The sequence below is a fragment of the Odontomachus brunneus genome, unplaced genomic scaffold (genome assembly GCF_010583005.1).
Source record: "Odontomachus brunneus isolate Ranch 3 - 2012 unplaced genomic scaffold, Obru_v1 Obru_scaffold_001, whole genome shotgun sequence".
Classification (NCBI taxonomy): domain Eukaryota; kingdom Metazoa; phylum Arthropoda; class Insecta; order Hymenoptera; family Formicidae; genus Odontomachus; species Odontomachus brunneus.
Window position 1 is genome coordinate 4081819 of NW_022639451.1, and position 21203 is coordinate 4103021.

The 21203-nt window shown below is 45.5% G+C and overlaps 1 protein-coding gene across 2 annotated transcripts in view; it reads right to left on the reverse strand.

Annotated features, from left to right (window-relative positions):
* LOC116852146 (zinc finger protein rotund-like) overlaps nt 1–21203 on the reverse strand; it is a 148544-nt gene that overhangs the window by 88859 nt on the left and 38482 nt on the right. Inside the window, exons 3-4 of one of the 2 annotated variants that reach the window (XM_032832243.1) lie at nt 16098–16166; nt 15964–16015 (exon numbers count right to left, since the gene is read on the reverse strand). In XM_032832243.1, the coding sequence (XP_032688134.1) occupies nt 15964–16015; nt 16098–16166 (121 nt within the window). The remainder of the gene's footprint in view (nt 1–15963; nt 16016–16097; nt 16167–21203) is intronic. The other variant, XM_032832318.1, reaches the window with a different exon arrangement.

Genomic DNA, 21203 nt, shown 5'->3' on the forward strand with positions numbered 1-21203 from the left:
TTGTAATTCGCAAAGATATTTTGTAATTCGCCAAGAAAAGATATGATTTTATCCTTAACGGAATCCTCTTGTTTATGGCCAGCAGAGAATATTCTCCTGAAATTTCAAAAGGGGAAAATATTCTAAGCATAATTAATATTCCTCTTTATTAAAAAAGAAATACCTGACTCGAAAAGTTGATCCTACTTTCTTTTGACTTTAATATTTCATTTAACACCTACTTTGACACTCTGAAATCTTTGTCAACCTCTTTCAGTTCTATTTAACTTACTAGCTTTGCTCGAGGTTCTTTTCCTAACCTACAAGCGGCATTTTGTTCGTTTCCTGCTATTTAGAGATGCTAAATAGGATTTCAGTTTCTATTAAAAGTACATCGACCTTTCAGAATATACGGATGTTGAAAAGATCAGACCAAAGTAGGGCCAAGACTTCCGCTCGGATATCTTTTCGACAAAAGTTCTCGTTTGGAACATGATATTACAAGAAATAGGATTTTGCAATTAGAGTTATTTTTTTTGGAATGCTAGAATATTTTCCTTCGGATCTTTGAAAAATCCTCTTGAAGTCACGCGCAAAAGAACTCCGTTATGGAGGAGATTATGTGTTTCTTTTCCGAGTTCGTTCATCGCGATTACTCGTGGCGAGCAGTCATTGTATTGTTAGGATCACGACTGAGTTGAGAGAGTTGTCTGAGAAACGACAGAACTATCGTAACGATCCGATTTCCGTCGCGATCCTCCCGAATTCTGCAGCATCCGGAACGTTTCGAATCTCGACTCGGCGCGCTGAAAAGAGCGAGTGCGCGCACGCGGACGAAAATATTTTCCCGATAAAGCACCGGCCGCGCGGCAATAATGCATTTTCGCGGGACGCTCGCGTTGAATTACACACGAGCGTATTTTCGCGCGCGTGGTCCAGCTGGTGGCGAGACGCGGAGGCGAGAACATCTCCCGTTCCCATCCTCATGCATGCCACGGGCACGCGTGCGCAACTCGCGCATGTTCGTGACGAGCGCGTTAATGACGTATGACGCCACACACCTCCGGGCGGTATTTGCGGTGCGTAATTTTAATAGAATTATCGCGTCTCTTTCGGCTCTTACCGTCGCTGCCGGCAAAAACTCTCCGCTTCTCTTCCCGTGTGACCCATGTTTGACCGTTTTCGAATTAATTCGAGTAACGCGCGCCACGCCAGCCCGCACCGTCCCGTTTCACCAATCCGCCTTGTTATCTGTCTTTTTCGCGATTTCGTGCATAACGCTGGAGTCCCAACAAGTTCCCTCACACTTGGCGCGCGTTCAGTGATTGAGATCTGCTTGCACATACACACTGACAGGAAAATGTCACTCCATTGATAAGTAAAGCCTATTACTCGGTTTACTTTCTTCTCTTCAGGTAATGACTATTTTCTTATATTTTCTTTATAATAGTCTTGAAATATACTCGTCGGAAATTCCAGAAAAGCTCATTGTTATGTAGTCCAAAGAAGAATTTGTTCTCTTCGCAAGAATATTGTGAAACTTTGCCGGAGAAAAAATGATGGCTCGATCTTATGTAGTAGGCGAACTAAGTTTTTGTTTTAATTTAATATTCTTGATTGAAATGCTACTAGAGAATTCAGGACGCATCTTGAAGAAATCTCATGCCTGTGATGGGCTCATGATGAATTGGCGTACATATAAACTTATAAAATACTTGGAACAAGTAATATTTACTTTGACGCAGTTATTTTCTTGTGGTGCATACTTAATCTATGGTGGTATAAATGTAGCGCGAAAGTGTCAGCGAAATGCAGCACAAGATGAAATAATGCAATTAGAACATTTTCTTTGCATTGTCTTTCTGTCGTATCTTTTATGTTGCATATGTAAATTTCTTTGGAAAAAAGAGAAAAAAGGAGGGGGGAGAGAGAAAGGAATTTTGCGATTATGCACTGAATATAACGAGGAGTCGAAATTGCAGAAGTCGGCCGGCCGGTCCTCTTTCTACGCCCGGCTTGCGAGAAGTGCGGTTAATAATAATCGTGGGAACGCGGCAATTATATCCATTGTAACACATTTAATTGTTTACCAGCTGCGTCATAGCTCGTGTGACGCAGGAATCCAGCGAATCGGCGAGCGGACAGTCCAGTAAAAGCAAAAGTGGAGTAAAGATCTACGATGCGATAATATGATATACAAGATCGCCGCAGGAGTGAATGATTTATCGCTTACTTTGTCGCACACCAAGGTCTTTGAGACAAAGTTCGCTAATAAGCATGACGAAAAAGTAACGTGCGCGCGCGCGTGTTTGTGTATGTGTGTGCAATAAGAGAATATATATCGGCGTGTAATGTGCTCTTGTATTATCGAGCAGATTGCATCGCGTGTCGTAGGCGTTTACGTACACTCGGAATAATACGCCGAAATATTCCAAGAATGAAATTCCGCGAAATCCTCCCGTGAAATATTACAAGATAATGATATAATAATAATAATCATACGATCATATCTCGGAGAATATCCGAATGAGGGGTCGCGACGCTACCTCAGTCTCGGCGTTCTACTGAAAATGTAAAATTAGACGGGCGCGCGCCGTCACACGCGAGATCTTGCCGGAGACAAAATCGCGAAAATGCAAATTCCCGCACGTCAAATCCACGTGTTATTATCGCTCGTCTCGTTCGGCTCGGCGCGACGATCGTAAGTGCATCAACGTCGTGTCGCGGCCTGCACTTGTCTCCCAGTCCTTCATGAATATTCACTGCTCGCGCGCGATCGTCACGAATCGATCCTGACGTCATGCCTAGAGTCAGGTAGGATCAAGGATCCTGCCTCCGCTCTCTGCATCAATATTGTACCGAGTAGTCGGAGACGATGCATCACCTCGTCTCCTTCCCGTTCATTTCGCATCTTTTCTCCATTTTGGCTGTGCCATGACATTGCGATATTTCAAATTTCAGGGTCGCGCTCGTATCGGCCGGGTAGACTTCTACATGCACGCACACATATACACACATATCGGACCAGATTGGCCGCGCATACATAAATATATATCGCACACGTATATTGCTGCAGAGAAAAAGCATATTTGTATTTGGAAAATATCTGTATTTTTGATATGTTAATTTTCAAGTAAGATTACATAAACGGAGGTAAGTTACTTGCAGGAATATATGATTCAACGGAGAAAAATCTGCCTTCTTATTGTAAAAAAATAATGTTCATTAATAAAAAGCACAAGATATTAAACTGAGAATAAGATGTTTTCGGAAAGTTGGAAGAAAATGTCGTTATTACCAGAATAATCACATGGCACTTCTTATGAGATTATTAATTTGAGATCTTGCAAGACTGTTAATTTGAGTATGCGTTTTAATTTGAGTATATGAGTTTTAAGGAAATGCTCAAGCGAATGACGAACTCGAAAAATATCGATAATGTAGAGGCGATCTACTAATACGATCAGGTTATTCTTTCTCGCATTTCTTGTATATAGATTTCACATAAATGTGCGTTGCTTTGTTTTACTGTATTTACTGTAGTATTATATAAAAAACTGAATCATGTATATATATATCGATCTTTTTACATACTTTTCATAAATTTTCAAACTGTTTTCTCTAAATTAGGTTAAGTAAAAACACAGCAATGTTCTTTGAAGTATTTTTGACTAAAAGTATATTTTTTTTCTCGAGTGGAGCAAATTATTGGGAAAATATTTACGCTAATTTACAGCTCGAGATGTCAATCTTGAAACTTCTATCGTTTTCCCCACATATTAAGCAATGCTCCAATTCATTTTTGCACATACTTTCATTGTGTGAAAGCACTTGTAATTCTGTGCAATCAATACGAGACGTAAACCTTGCAGAAAAAGGTCAGTATTTTGTCGGCAAAGTTTTCGAGTATGGCATCCCTTTAAGTGGATACTAATTTTTGTTCTGTGCACACACACACACAATACATGTGCTCACGTACATCCGCGCGTGCGTATTTGGAACTATTTGTGTACGGGAAGGTAGGACGCTAATGTTGATATCGGTAGTAAATTATGCAAATAACTCGGCTGGAAATGTCAGTGGTTGCGGACGACGGTCGATCCATCGACTTGCAACGGGTCCGTTCGGTCGGCTCGTCCAACCGGCAGGAGCGGACCACAAATCGAACAGGGATACCGCGGAGGAGAGCGACCGAAGCGCGGATGGACGGGAAAAGGAAACGATGAGCGAGATTACGAGAGAGTCGGGCGAACAAGTGGATGTAAGGTGCGCGCTAAGAACGCAACTAATATCAAGCAGAGCATGGCGATAGACGGACGGATGTGGATGGAAAACGTGCGCGCGCCATAATCGCGGCGGAACGATATGTTTTCGGTAGTAAAGCGTGAGTCGCGCGTCTTAAGGCTCGGCTTTATTACCCAAGCGTTACGTTTATCTGCGCGCTCACTTAGTGCCGTTTGTACTTATCGCCGGGAGATACCTGCCGTTCTCTTCCTTCTTATTCTTCTCTCTTTTTTTTTTCATAAATTACATCGCTCTCGATTAAATATATTTCGCATCGACGCATAACACTCACCGGAAGATGTAAACTTATGGCACGATAAAGAGCGCCGTTAAACAACTCGCGCGGATAGGAAGGTCGGCTGAAAATCTTTCGAAACAGCGGATATTCGCGGGATTAAAGTAAAAGTAAAAGTGCCACTAATAACACCAGTACTTAACTTTAACTTAATTCTTGTTATTTTGCTCTTTAAACCTTTCGCTAGCAATTTTTATGTCTTATGAAGACATATTTTTTTTTACTTTTACTTCATTAAATATATTAACATATAATGTAGTTTCAGCAAACCAATTAAAAGTTTTATGTTTAGCATCAAAGGGATACTGAAGTAGATCCAGGACATTGATATTTCACTGGAATTTTTAGGAGGACATATTTGTCTTAACTATAATAAACAGAGTCATAGCTGATATGTGTTATGAATACCAAAAAAGCTGTCTATTCGATTGAATAAGATTATTATTAATAATGGGTAAAAAGCACATGTCCCGTTCGAATGGCGAAAGGGTTAAATACACATATTTGAACTTTCAGTCCAGAATATATGTACATACTTTGCATATATTCTACGTTTACAGAGAAACAAAGTATTTGGTAACCATAATTGCATAGAAAAAAAAATCATATATTATGATAAAGAAAACAATATATTTTTTTATTAATTGCTACTAGGAAAAAACGTCCAGGAATCGATACTCTGTCTGTTTTTAAGCACTCTACCTGTTTTGTGCTCTTGCGCGGATATTATCAAATATTAAGGTGTATAGAGATTTAAAAGAAAACATATAAATAAATAATAATTGACAAATAATTAATAAATTTCCGTACAGCTCAATGTTTGATGAGATACAAATAAGGGTTGAAAACTAGTGCCTGCTATTTGGACGTTTTTCCCTATAATATTAGCGATAATGACCTTATGTGTATGTTATTACTATTGTCCTCTGTTAGAACAAGCGAAAAATATGGTTGTGGCCAACCAATAACTATTATTTTAGTTGAATGAACCATTTCTTTTCCCTCAGTGTTAAAAGTTTAAATATTCGCGTTACCAAAACTAAAACAATAAGAATGTCTAGAGTTAGGTGCCGGCGTGATGAATTGTCTAGGCATTGGCACCTTTTACCTTACGTGCAGGGAAATCGTTGTGGAAAGATCGCACGATTCCCGTTGTCGACACTCGAGCGCGGACGTGAAATAAAAAAAAATTTAATAATAATCTGACGATTGATCTCAAGTCCCGGGCGAGTTTGTAAGGGCAATTAGCTCGTTTTTTGATGGCTAAAGAACGAGCTCGCGCGACGAACGTGTCTACGAACGACGGGATCGCGTTTTGCCCTCGCGTAAACACGGTCATTTCGCGGGCTGATTAACTGTATCCGGGATTATTGAATGTTTTGTTTGCGCAGAACCGTTCGCATCTGCTTCTTTGTAGGCCTCAACTGCATTACGATAGATATCATCGATGGCACGCGGAGCGGAACGATAATGACACGTTTGATTTACGCGTGTGTACGACCTGACGCGTATACGTCGCATCGCGTATACGTATACCTGAGGCGCACACGCCTCCGAACCCTTTCGTGGCCAACGGAGAGATGCACACGTATATATTCCCGACGTATGTACGTGTTCCATTCGCTACTCGGCTACCCTCTCGCTAAGTCCACTCGGACGCCTCGGGCGTTCCACTTCCGTTCCGCACCGCCGAGAGGAAAATAACCAAGAAAAAAAGATCGAATTTGCGATCGCGCGAAAGGGCGAGCGCGGTGGTGCTGGCGATGCGCGCTGAATTTCACCCGGTCAGCTCTTCGTGAGCGCGGATGAACTTCAATTAAGTCATAAAATTCGAAAGCTCAATCACCGGGACACTTAATACCGAGAATTGCAAATCAATTATCCTTCTTAATCGATCTAAAAAAAGGCAGACTGTCGGTTTGTTCTGTGTGTATGTTTATTTGTTTGTTTGTTTGTTTGCTTATTTGTTTGCATGTTCCCTCGTAATTCGAAAGTTGTTGGTTGGAGACAAATTGGGTAATTTCGTTATTTTCTTAAAGAGCCGAGAACATTCAGAGATACAAAACTAACTTGTTTATTATAAAAAAAGAACCTTTTTTAGCCGACTTTAAAAATAGACTTTTAGTAAATAATGTAAAAACATGAAATATAGGCAACGTTTTTAACAAAAATCGTCTTCAAAACTTTCAAGAGCCCTGGAAAGTAGAAAATAATAATATTAACTCAATATTATAATATGTTTACACGAAGAGAGTATTGTAGTTTTTTTTTCTTTCTTCGTATGAATTCTTTTCAATTTTACCATATTTCTAATAGAATGTCAGGTAAGGCCTATATCTTGCTAAGGAACATAATAAATTTTGCTAGAATAGTCAATTTTTTAAAAATACACATTTCAGTTCCTAAAATATACGTAACATACATGAAATGGAATGATAGTCAATTACTGCAGAATGTAGTATTTATTCCTCGGTTACAAAATTCTATGGCAACATTTTTGCTATAAAATTCTCCCCGTGTACAAACTTATCCTAATATTCTAACGACATTAGAAGTTAGCGCGAAAAAGATCAATTATATAAATGATTAACTGCATAACCATAAGTAAATAAATAATAAAAAAGATACGACTGTTGATTCAGTCAGTCAGGTTTTCGCGCCGACTTCCAATATCTTTGAATATTGGAATAGGATTGTAGGAGGCCAAGAATATCAAGTCAAGACTATTTCATATTTTTCATGTGTTTTGAGGTTTATGAAGGCAGTTTATTCTTGTTATCTCGATATCACGACGGTGGTAGTGGACGAAATGATCGAGAGATCCTCCCGCCGCGTCTAGCGCGTTGCTCGAAGGCTCAGCCCGACGTACGATTTAATTGATGGGCCCACGCATCCGCAACGGACAAGAATCGAGCGGACAGTCGACGGTGAAATAATCGGCGGCGCAATATTAAAATATGATAAATAGCGTTCCGTTATTTTCATTTGACACGCGCGTCGACGCGCGGTAACGCCACGCGGGACTCGGCCGGCGCGGCGATACATCAACGGAACGCGGCGCGATGCGAACAAATCGATGTACATTTTCGTCGATGAGTCGTCGTTATCATCATCGCCGTCGTCGTCATTGCGGGCGCGCGTAGACGGAACCATTACTTTGACTTAAAAGTCTCGGAGACAGAGTGACGGCCAAAATAGAAATCGGATGCAGCCGCGGCGAGCCGGCCGAGGTCACCGCGCGGCGCTTCGTAACCATAAGTCTCGGGCGAACATTAAATTGTTATTGTGACGCGATATTCGTACACGTCGAACCGGTCCCGCGGGCAATTTTTAGAATCCTCACCGCGGCGGACCGCGATCGATCGAATCGGCGCGTCTGAACACGATATATTTCTCGGGATATTTTCGAATAACTCCATCGCGCCCGCGTCTGTCTGTACGCGTCTGCGCGCGCGCACGCTCGAGCGCTTCGAAACCGGTTGGAAAAAACGGCCGGAGTGTACGCGCGAGCGAGCTATCATCAGACGCAATTCTCAAAACCCGTTCTATTATATGCGTCGTCCAGACACGACAATTCTAAAGTTCGATTTCTAATTGCTTGTTTTCCAGCCGATCTTTCCCGTCTGCGGCAGGAAAGAAGAGGGACGGCACCGTTTCTCGAAGCGATCGGTCAGCAACGCGTAATAATATCAGCTGATTATGGCAAGTAGATAAATGGTAATGTCATCTACGACCAATTGTGCAGAAATTATATATATAGAAATATATAAAGTTTAGTTACGTTAACGTGAAGTTTGGTTTTGATCACAAAAGGATAGTTGAATATTTATCGATAAGAGTTTATCTTACAGAAATAAACTTTATATCCTACAAATGAATTTTCAAATATTTTTTCTCAGTGTGAGCGAACCAAAGGACACAAAATTTCTGGCTCTTAGAACAAAATTGGGGTCATAAAAGATTACAGTAATTCCGTTTCCTTCATCTAAAACGACGTTGGTTCGTTCGTTACAATCGTAAACTTCATGTTAATACAATCAAACTCTTTCTTCTCTCCATATAAATATATATTTAAACATACACTTACAATTATACACATTCATATCATATATATATATATATATATATATATTTAATTATTCATTTACATGTGTTTACCCATGCAGGTTTTTCTCCCACAATGCAATAGGCAGCGCGGAAGCAATCGGAAGTCTCGGTTGCGCTCGCGTTTATCCGACAAAATTGAAACGAGATGTGAAATTCATAAGCTTCGCGGAAGCGATACTCAGTATTTTGCGCGCACGCGTAGTGCAGAAAAAACAACACTCTTCTGCAGCTGGTTCTCTTAATTTACGTCCCATAAACAAATCGCTGATCGTTCCCGCGAGACGTATTCTCCTATAACGCGGCGCGGTTGTTACTTCGAGCGGAGATTAAAACGCGTATTACACACATGTCGCGCGGGAGATCGTACGAACGAATCGTTTCCCGTTGCCCTTTCATTTCGTGTTCTCCGCGATGGACACGATGATTCCCGTTGACTCACGCTAAACGGACGGACAACAAGAGATAAATCACCGGCGGAATTATCGACGGAACGTGACGCTATCGATCACTGCGCAACGCGCTACGAGGGCGCGCGCAGGACAATTTCGCGAAGGGTTGAAAGTGCGAGAAACGTGCGTGACGTTGATAGTGATTCGCGGAAATAATACGGGAGGACGAGAGGAAGCGGGACAGGGGAGGAGGGGTGGCCGCGATGAGTGACGAGATTAATTTTTGGCCGCGACGTAAAATCCATTTGGTATAATCGCGCGACGTTCGCGCACTCGCATCGTTATTTCAACGCTTTCGCGCGGAAGTCCCCTCCCCACCATCCGCCAATTCGCGCGTTTATTTAAAATTTACAGCGCCCTTTTTTCGCCGTCGTAAAGTTCATTTATTGCCGCGCGCCGCCTATCGCTCGGGTGCCCGTTATTAACAGAAAATGAGCGTCATTAGCCGTCTGTCCGTTTTGCGCGTACTTAAACGAGCCAATATGAGCGTTGACACGAGCGCGCGATTGCGTAATCGCGCGCGATAACATTGCGATCGCGACGCGAACCAGCGTAGTGCAGCGACTAGCGACGTCTCTTTCGCGTTGGGAGAGGAGAGAAGAGACAAGAGGAGAGGTCGGGCTCGCAAAGAAAAAAGGAGAGAGAGAAAAGAGAAATGAAAGAGGGAAGGAAGCAAAGAGGATGGAAAAAGGCGGAAGGGCGGCACGAACGTAAATCGACTCGTTTCCGATCGATGGAACGCCGCAACGCCGCGACATAAAATCGCGAAACGACGTCGTAAAGCGCGAACATGAGGGGAGACTTTACTCATGGCAAAATCTCCGGGAAAGCCGTCAAACCAACGCGACGGCTGGATAAGGGCGGGGAAGAAAAGCGAGAGTGGAGGAGCTGTAAAAACACCTGAAGCACCGATCGCGGATACCAGACGATCGCCAGACGACCGCCGCGACGACGTGCGTTCCAGATGACGTCGTTGTCGCGTTGCTTTTCCAAAAAACACAAGCGCGCGCGCGCGAGACGTTGCGGAATCTGTCGAGGAGTGGACAACGCGGTCGTGTCCGCGGTTGATTTTAAACCGAGACATCGAGTCATCGGGTTTTCGAGCTACCGTTGAAGCTGAATGGCCAATAAATAACGAGATGTCGCTGATCCTTGCCGAAATCCTGCAAAGTCGCCGGATGACGGCGCGTCCTCGACCTTCTCGCCGAAGGAGACCGGTCTTGGAGTCTCGCGAGGATTAATTTGCGCGTGTTCACTTTTCGCTGCATCTTCTCTCATTAATGAAGTACAATTGGTCGATCGATGTGCTGGCACGAGTAAAGTTGATTCCTTAGAGTCGAGATTCGCGCGTATTAGATATATTTAAAAATATCTGCCACTTTCCTTAACTGTTCGAGCAAATGTGGACTTTTAAGTCAGACTAACAAATCTGTGTATCCCACAGTGAATATACTCTAAAGTAAAAATACAGCAAATTCCTGAACACGTGCCTAATTCTGGACGTTCTTATCGTTTCGGCCTTTAAATACGAATATTTAAGCTTTCAACTTAAAATGTACATGCACATATTGTTGAATATGCATATATTCCTCATTTTGAAAATTAAAATATTCGTATTTAAAGACCACATGGGAGAAACAATTCCGTTAGTGTAACTGAACATTCTGCTATCTGGGAACCAAATGAAAAAGTCAGTTGTATGAACAGAAAGATTCCTGCAGGAGCTTTCTACTCAGTCAATTGCTTTCAGTTACCCCAACCGAGTTTTAACGGAGCTGAGTTCAGACAAGTGTTTTCGGTCACAGTAACAGAGATATTATTTGCCGTCCGCGTCTGACTCTTATTCAGTTACACAAAATCAAATTATTCTTTCCCGTACAAAATAATAAGAGTATCCAAAATTAAGTACGTGTTGATACCTTTTGCCTTACTTGTAACAGCCAACTCTTAGCAATGACAGCAAAACGATTAGCCCCTTTTAACTAAGCTCGAAACAGCCACGGAGATTTAGCTGATAGAAGAAAACATTCAGTAGTTGAGACTCTTGCGCGGATATTGTCAATATATTAAAGCGTATTCAAAATTAAAGGGAATTCAAAAAGAAATGAATAAACAAATAATAAGTAACATTTGCTAAATAATTATTAAGTCCCTATACACCTTGGTATTTGATAAAATCCAAACAAAAATGCCGAAGGTGATATCATCGGGCGTTTTCCTATATTATTCAGCCATTTCTTTGCGTGTAGTTGCCGAAAAGGCAACGCCCGTTTTAATTTGCAATAAATTTTTGCTTCTAATAAAAACATGAAATACGGCCGCTAAATAAGACGATCCTTCGCTCGAGAAATACTAGATTTCCTTGCACGCGTGAATCTTCCTCTCCCTTCGTCCCTTCCACGCACCCTTTCCTACCCCGCGGCTCCTCGTGCACGAACACGGAAGAACCCAACTTTTAATTGACCCCGAACTCTTCAACATGTTGTAACCCGTGTCGGGAGCACGTTGTAACCGAGTTCCAGTCCACGTTCCAGCGTGCTCCACATCGCACATACACACACACACACACACACACATACAGGCACACACAGCAACACACGTTCGCGCGCAACGTGTTCTTCGATTCGGCTGGGAATAAATGATTCCGATTAAATATCTCCGACTCATCCATAAAATATCACTATTTCCGATATAATGCCGAAATAATATATCGCCATGCGAAATGCATGGGGACGTACCGAAATTACTTTTTCGCCGGATGACGGCTATCACAGCCCAAGCTAAAAAGGGGACAATGATCTGGCCCTTCGTTTTCCGTCTCATTAAGTCTCTTTTCCTAATTCGACTTTTCAAGGTGTTTTCTATTACACCGACGAGTGCGCGTCAAATTGTCTCGTGTTGGCGAGACGGGGTGTCGAAAACACGCTTGTCGCGGATCGGAATTCACCTGAATAACCGGCTTTTCTGCGTCTCGGCAACCGCAATAGATGCGCGACTCGAAATGTCATCATTGTTTCGGGGCAGAGCGCAGTGTCGCTTTGAAGAAGCTTGAGGAATGATGCGTTACACTCACATGTATACACGCGCCTACACATACATACACACACACGCATAGTGTGCATCGCATGCATAGTCGGGATTTGACGGAACACGTCGTCCGATTTCCGTGCATGTCTGTTTACGTGGAACAGTCGGATTTTTATCGACCTGTTTACGAGGCGATTCTGCCCCTTCGATACGAATGCGATCCGTTTCCTCGTATATTCGCCCGCACGGAGAGAGAGAGAGAGAGAGAGAGAGAGAGAGAGAGAGAGAGAGAGAGAGAGAGAGAGAGGTAGGAATAAGAGTTCGAGGAAAACAGGTGGAACGCTCGTTATTAAAAAAATAATGCTCGTCCTGTTCCATTCTGCTCTTTCGTTCTCCCTCCGTCTCTCGCGCGCGCCGCGGCATTTCAATTATATATTACAGAGTAACGCGAGATCCCGCGATTTCCCATTCGGCCGGAAGAAGCCGGCCCAACATGTTCGGAAAATCGTTAACCGAAGTAACGAGCATTCCCGATATTTATCACACGGAACATTTTGTTAAATTATTCGACGGGATATAACACTGCGAATAAAGAGATCGACGATCGAGTCGACGAGACAACCTTTTTCTCCTCGTGACGGTATTTAATGTCTAACACAGGGACGAATCCGCAAAACTCGCGCGCGCGCGCGCGTTATCCGCTCTTGAAGATTAATAGTGTGTTTGAGAGAGAGAAAGAGAGAGAGCGAGAGAAATGAAAAAAAAAAAATATCAGTCAGTCATACCGATACTAACGAGTTTCCCGACAAGGTCGCGGTATAGGCGACGCGTTAGCCTAGAGATGCGTCCCGCGGCGCAGTCTACGACTCCGCTCTCATCGAGATACATCTTCGCCGGACGGATAAATCATACACGCGCGCATTGCGACACGTCCCATCCGTGTTACTTCCAAGTTATGGCGTATCGAGATAGATCTCTCTCTATCTCTCCCTTCCTCCCTCCCTCCCTCTCCCTCTCTCTCTCTCTCTCTCTCTCTCTCTCTCTCTTTCTTTTTCTCTCTTTCTTCGCTCCGGAGCAGGCCGAGGAAGAATTTCCAAATGAGTGATTCGCATTACTCCACGAGCGAATACGATAATGAGACTGGACGCAAGGAGGCCTTGAGGCCCCGCATCGTCATCGTCGTCGTCGTCCCACACATCTTCCCCTCCGTCACCGCTCTCCGTCGCCTTCTCCTCTCTTCCCCCCTCACCTCTCGCTCTTGACGAGTCCCGAAATTTTGGCGTCATGCGATCCGTGCATTAACGGATAGTCGTGAGTGTTTGCGCAATTGCCAGGCCGGCGGCTAATTTCAGGGCCCGTTCGCGTCGGGCCTGATGGGCGCCGAGCGCGAAGAATGTTCCGCCGATGAAAGAGAAATTTAGTTTTGAGACACGCGATGTGTAATAACGACCGTTGCGCGCCAGGTCGCGGCTTGCGCGGATCGATGCGGACTCGTGCCCGCGGCAAGACACGGTACATTAGAATAGAAAATAACATCGAAGACGCGTTTCTGCCTCTTTCTCTCCCGCTTCTTCGTTCTGCTGCTGTTCGAGAGCGCGTGGCGGGAGTGCACGGCGACGGGGTAAAATTGCCCAGAATAGTGTTGGCGATAGAAGCGCGCTCGTCGGATGCGTATACATGTATATAATCGTTGTCGTTTTCTCTCGTTTTTTTGCAAATTTTTCATAATTAAGATAAAAACGTTAACAACACGTTATTCTGTCCACGCGGGAGGGGAGACGCGGACGTTAAGGACAGACTTCATCTAATGAAAACGAATGCGCTCGTGCGATCGGATAATTGCAATAACGCGTACGATGACGCGACAGATATTGTTCGAATAATATCTCCGGCGGAGGCGAACGCGTTAAATTACGGGGCAATATCGAGGAAAATATCGCAGGTGGTCGTGCAACTTTTTTTTTACCCCACTTGACAGGTTTGCGTTTCTCCACGGCATGAATCACTGACGAGAGTGTCCGTCGATCCTGATCGAGAATGGAAGGGTGGCGGTCTTATCTCGTAAATGGTCAACCTAGGTCGGCCAGCGCGCGTGCCATTGGCAGTGAAAAACGCGTATTGAAACGTGCCTCTCCTTTTACGTACGGAAGCACCGATTGCTTAATCCCTTCCAGACGAGGAGGGCAAGCGGAGGGGGAGGCGAGAAAGAAATCGCGGCAAGTCTTGATTAACTCGGGCCCGGGATTATTGCCGAAATTGCCGGATAAGAAAGGCTTTTTTCTCAAGCTCACACACAGAAAAACAATCGATTGCTGAGAAAACTGACTGCTCAGTTCTCCTCCCTTTTGTTGTTTGCCCTTACCAAGGAATATTTTCTTGATAATAGTCTCAAAATATACTTATCACAAATTTGAGATAAGCTCGTTATCATACGCTCAAGAAAAGAATTTATTCTCTTTATAACGTTTCAAAACTTTATGAGGAAAAACTTTAAAGAGGAAGTTGGCTCAATTTCGTGTAGCAAGCAAACTCAACATTTCTTTTAATTTAATATTCTTGATTGTGAAATGCTAAACTTACTAGAATTCAAGATGTATCTTGAACAAAGCTAATGCTCACGATGGACTTATGATGGATGTGCGGACGTATAAGATACTTGAAACAAGTAATATTTACTTGAGTGAAGTATGTATTTTTCTGTGTGCGGTCTAGCTCGATCTTATATTTTTGCGAACGATTGAAATTAGAAATACTCGAAAAATTTATGAGAAACTATATTTATTCGCGAATACACGTGAAGTGACTCAAATTTCTTATTTAAATTCATTTGCTCGCGAGCGTGCTCTTAATATAAGACGATCTACCTACATATGCTATAAGAACACAGGTGCCTGTCCATTTATCTGTCTGTCTGTCTGTCTGTCTGTGGAAGTTCGTTTTAAAACTGAAACACAGTCAGGCCGGAAATTCGAGCTTATCAGCCGAGAATGGCGCAAACTGTCCCGTAATTAAAATCGATCCACGTCATGCTGAGAATCTCACGCTATGGAATTAAAGTTTAAGGAAAAACTGAAAGGAGTCATTAGGAGAAATTAATGTCCCGTGTACACACTTACACACACTTTTCTGTGCGTTTGGACAAAATCCAGCAAGAAGCTCCGACATTTCCGTGAACCGTAAAAATCGCGTGCTGCGAACGACGTGCGGTGTGTCTCGCGCATAATCCCTTCGCGTAACCGTTTCATACTTTTTTCACGAAGCTCGCGCGCAACGGGGTCTGGGAGAGGCCAGGATGCCGACGCGAGGGAACGCCAGGGAAAAATAAGATGCGCGAAAGAAGATGTCCATGACTGCAGCCTACATCCCGTACGGCGCGGCGATAAATTCACGTTCACGGCGCGTGATTTTTTGCTGCCCGGTGCACTGTCCCCTCTCTCTTTTTCTCGAACTTTTTCTCTCGCTCCTAATCGCGCCGATCTTACGTCACGCGTGCAGTCACAACCGGTTCCCGGACGCGGCGCGTGTAGGGATAGGATAGGTCTTAGGAAGTGTTTACATCTGACGGCGGCGAGGCCGCGACGTCACGCTGAGACGTCTCTCCGGCGACGAGGTCGCGGTCAGAGGCACCTCATTATTTAGCTGACCGCGACAATCGTCGCGATTGTTCCGAGTAAACAGGTTCTCGTGATCTCTCGCGCCGAAATGAATAAACAGACGACGAGGAATAAATGAGCCTGTATTGAAATGCGCGCGGACGCGTGTGTGTGTATATATATATATATATATATACACATACATACATACGCATATAACTGGGCTCACCTTTTTGCAGCTGGCCGTGATCTGCGTTCATCTTAGCCTGCAACAGAAAGTGCTGCGCTTCACCAAGTAGAATTAGCACGGCGACCATTTATATGAATTAGGCCACTTAAATATTTCGAAGTGGGTTGTCTCACCTCGTAACCTTGTTTCGCGCCCCGGCCGCCACCCCAATAGTCGCTTTCCTTGTCGTGCGGCGCGCATTGCTGCAACACAGAAAGGAATATCGCTCGGTTAGCTCCTGGAGGAAAATGGTATGTCCTGCCGGAAAATAATTTTCCCAGGAGTAGCTAATTAACCCTCCGCGAGTGACAACATGGTTCCGCTACCTTCCAAGTGGCAACCAGCGTCATTAGTGTCTTCCTCGATTTTTCTCCCCTTGGAAAACGCTCGAGAAAATCCCCAAAAATGACTGAAACTTCTTTCACTCTTCTAATTGAAGTTGAACTACACAGTTTTTTTTATGAAAAATAGATTGCTGAGTATTTTATTTTTATTAATTTTTCTAAGACAAAATGCTCCGCGAAACGAGCACTTCTTAGAACACAAATGATCTTCGTTGCCTCTTGAAGGGTTAATTATCATTGTCCATTAAGTCAGGAGTGAAAATTACAAAAGAACGTATCTCTCGACAAGTTTACACAAGGACAGCATTCTCGAGTACTTTATCATTCATTTTCTCTCTCTCTCTCACACACACAAGCGGAAATTTCTTTATAAAACAAGTGAAAAGTTTCTGTCATCATATTTTTTGTTTCCTATTTGAGTACCCCCTTTTTCTTGTTTTTATTTAATGACATGAGCCCTCCGGAATGAAGAACCCGCATTGGTTCGCGATAAATTACTCGGCGTCTCGCTAACTATCGCTCGGGAACTCCTTTGGAGATCTAGGAGCGTTTGCGCGAAATTAATCGTCCCCTCCGCCTTACGGAGGTCCAGTGACACGCATAGAGCGCCGCAAGAGCAATCGAAGGATGACCCGGTTTCCCTTCCCACGACCCTCTAAACCACATCCATCCCCCGGCATGACCTTCCTCACCTCGATGGGGCTCGCGCCAGGTCGCGTACGCCTCCCCGAGAATTCGGAGTGGGCCGGGAGCCTCGTAAACCGAAAGTTCGAACTACTTTCTTCCGAGTTTCTATCCGATGGGAATACCTTCCCAAACCGATAAGCAAAGTCTTGAGTATTTAGCGTGTACACACCGCGTCATACATGTCAGGCAGAATCTTCTATCTCACGTCATCATTTTTAATATATTTGTATAAATAATGAAAAAACAATGTTCTGGACATGAGCAATTTGTGCGAAGATGTTTGTACATAAACTTTCCTCACACCCTGCTTTATCTCGAATCTCGAGACGTCGCTTTTACTCACTTTTAAATAAAAGCGCATGTCTTGCTTGAAATAGTTAAATCGTGAAGTTCACATGCGCGTCTCGCTTGAATCCACAATGTAATTCACGTATATCCACTCTCGCTGTCCTCTCCCGTTAGATCTCCGATGTTTGATCATATCGTTCCCGCGACGTCGGGAATGATATTCGCGAACTTAGGAGTTACGTCTTCACGACGAGCTCGTAAATAGAGCCGGTGCTCGAGAGGCCGTAAAGGACACGGGGTACGATATATATATGAATCGAAACGTGTCGAAAAGGGGACAAAGATCGCGGCCGTCCTGGAAGGGCCGGCAGTAGCCCTTCGCGCCACAGGTGGCTCGTCAAACGAACCGATTCTGTCGGAACGTAAGCGCTGGATGGGGGCGCAAAGATACGCGTTTCTGGATCAGGGAGTGCGAGGGAGGAGCGGTGAGGAACGTCGATGATCCTCGAACCATCCGAGATCTTCGCAGCCAGTCGGGACCGTGACGTGGGACAGACGGAAAAGGTGCTACGGAACACACGCGGCTCTCCCTCGATGAACTTACGAGCGAACGGCGGAAGTACGTGGCATGATTCGTATCTATTTTAAAGGCGGAAGCCGGGGAGGCCAAAGTGGATGGAAGACGCATACATACGTGTACGTTCGAGAGCAATCGACTTTGTCGGTAAGCGGGTAGGGAAGAGAGACGGTAACGACGGCGGTGCGAGTGGCGAGGGCAGGAGAGGGGAAGAGATCTCATCCCTTAAATCCGAGCGTGTGTTGCCAGATGGCATCGCCTGGTAGGTGATGGTCGCGCGGGTCTAAAATCGGGATTTTCATCGAGTCGCGATAATATTGGGATAATGCATCTCTAATGAATAAAACGGGACGAGTCCCCGATATTTGATGAGCTCGCTCTCTGCGGCTTATTCGATGAGTCGCGAGCTAACGAGTGGAAACCGATCGCGAGAGATTGCTGGAAACAGAGAAAAAGGGAGAAAAGGAGAGGGAGAGGAGAGATGGGGAGGAGGAGATAGAGAGAAAGAGACAGAGATGAGTTGCCTTTCGAGATTACTAATAACGAATAATACACCTCGTAATGTATGCGTGGCGAGAAACGTGATTTTCAATCACGTTTTGAAACATTCATTGGGATATATTATTAGAACGACGAAACGATCTCGAAAGACGCACTTTATAATATGAACGTGACCGGATCGCACGAAGTTATCTTGAAATTATGTCAAACTCGCCGCCGGGATAAAATTGGATATTTTTATCGCGCGACGGTTGGACTGCACATCATTTATGTATAATCACGTATCATACGTGAAATATTAATCATCCTCGCGTTTGCTCCTTTGTGTAACCTTAAAGTAATATCCCTAAGTGTGAAGAGAAGACAAAATTGGAAAAGAGAAATAGATTATAATCAAGCTAAATGGCTCGATATGCGCTGGATATTATAAGTATTGCGCGCACTTATAACACACACGTCGCGAGATATAAATACATATTTTTCCGAGACATCAGTCAAGAAGGATATACAGAGGCGTAATTTTCACTCAGAGGCGAGCGACTTCCCTCGTTAAGTCCCCCTTCTCCTGTCACGTAAAAAAATTTTGGTTGTTTCTCCAGGTACGTATTGGAAGGCACGAAAATATCAAAAGCAGCGGATACACGTGATCAGTCTAAATTGAATCCAGCGGTGCCGTGTATGCGCGCACGTGTACGTGTGTATGTGTGTGCGCGCGCGAGGGAGAGCGCGCGGCGCGGTTAAAATTCAGTTGGATAATTTCCATATCGGTATCAACGATATGTACTAAAGTGCCGTCCAGCGAACCGCTCGTTCGCTCGTCGAGCCCTTACGTCCACCGCCCTATACGTGCTCGACAGAGAAGAACGTGCCGGAGGCAGCTCCGGATTGGTAATCCAACCTACCACGGTTCGCTCGAAGGGAAGATATAGAAAGAGGAAAAAAATACATTTTAGCTCGCATCCAGGCACTGCAGCCAGTTTCATCCCCCTTGCCCGCCCCTCGCTCTCGCCCTCCTCATCACCCTCCACCTCTCTTACCCCTCCCCCACCTCCCCCCAACTCCCCATCCACCGCTCTCTCCATCGTGCACCATCGTGGTGCACCCCTCGGTCCTCCTTTTCCTCCCACGTCCAGCTCCCTTTACGCCCTTCTTTATCTCCTCGTCTCTCTTTCTCCCTTGCGCGCGCGCCCGTCGTTAGTACGTACGTGTACGTGAGTACGTGGTCGAGCCGATGGTCGAGAAGAGCGTCCCGATAGAAAAAGGACGCCGACGCGCGGCGTCGGTAGGTGGTCGGGTAGTCGTGAAAAAAAAATCAAAAAGATAGGAGTCGGGAAAGGGGGTAGGGCGGGCGGGGGTGGTGGAGGACGGGGGTAAAAGGCAGGGAAAAATGAAAGGGAGGAGGAAAGCGAGGTGGGCGAACGGGAGGAGAAAAAGGGTGGACGGGGTGAGAGACGGAGAGAGATCATGTGCGTATGTGTGACGTGAGATGGAGAGAGACCGAGCGGATGCTCGAGGCGGTATTCCCCGCTGGCGGGGACGGGGGAGAGAGAACGAGCGCGGGATGGAGCGGCGCATGGGCAGCCGTTGGAGGGGGAGAAAAAAGGTGTAAAAAATGTCGGAGCCGAGGAAACGGGAGGAAAAAATCGGGCCGTCTCTACGGAGGCGGCGGGGGTATGTAGAGAGAGGAAGGGAAGGCGGGAGAAAGATAGAGGGGAGGGGGCAGGAGAGGAGCTAGCGGAGCAAGAGGGTGGACAGAAGAAGGATGGTAGACGGACACAAGGGAGAGGAAAAATCGGGGGATGGTGAAAGAAGCGGGAGAAAAATCGAGAGCGCGCGAAAGACGAAGAGATAACGAGAGAAAAGGGACGTGGCGGCGGTGAGACCGAGGGAGACGGAGGACACGGGGCGGGGGAGAGAAAGAGAGAGAGGGAGAGAGACAGAGAGAAAGAGAGAGAGAACGAGAGACAGAGAAAGAGACAAACAGAGACGGAGGGTCGGGAAAGACGGGTGGAACGACGCGGGGGAGAAAGAAAAGGGACGAGGCCGAGAGAGTGAGAGAGAAAGATGAAGCGAGGGTGAGAGGGAGATAGAAAAAGAAGGCGAACGATGAAGACGAAGAGGGTGGAAAAGCGGGGACCAAAACGGAAAGGGAAAGAAAGAGAAAGAGAGCGGCCCACACCGTGCACATGCGTGACCGTCCGTTCGCGTACGAGGCGGCGGGTATTGATCAGCCAAAGAGCGCCACGACGCCGGGCGTCCTTTTGCGAGCCTTGCTTTTTTCGGCACGGCGCGCGGCGCGGAGCGACGCGGGCGAGGGTGCAGGGGTTGGTTTGCGCTGTTCGTAGGAGGAGGATGGGTAGAGAAGTCGATGGTTGAGGCGGCAGGAGGAGGTGGAGGAAGAAAAGAAGGAGAAGGAGGATGAGAAAGGAGATGGTGGAGGAGAAGGAGGAGGATGAGGAGGTGGAATACAAGGAGTGCCACGACCTAGCCCAACGGACTAGCCCGGCGTGACGTCACTCTCTTTTTCTTTGCTCGCGCGCGCGACAGCGTCGCGACGCGACGCGACGTCTCGCGCGCGCGGGGCGCCCGGCAAGGAGACTCGTAAAAAGTCTCTCCGGGAGGATCGTGTTTTTGTCCCGTGAACGTCTGCGCGATCTCATCCTTAAAGGAGTTACGCAGCCGCGGACGGCGCCGCGGATGCACCGAAATGCAACGCAGGGATGCGTCACGATATACCGCCTGATGACGCGGTTTGTTTACTGAAGATATGATCAGTAGATCGGCACGTGGTCGTCGTTGTGCCGTGCGCTACAGCGCGACCAGATTTAGAGTCTGTTTGCGAG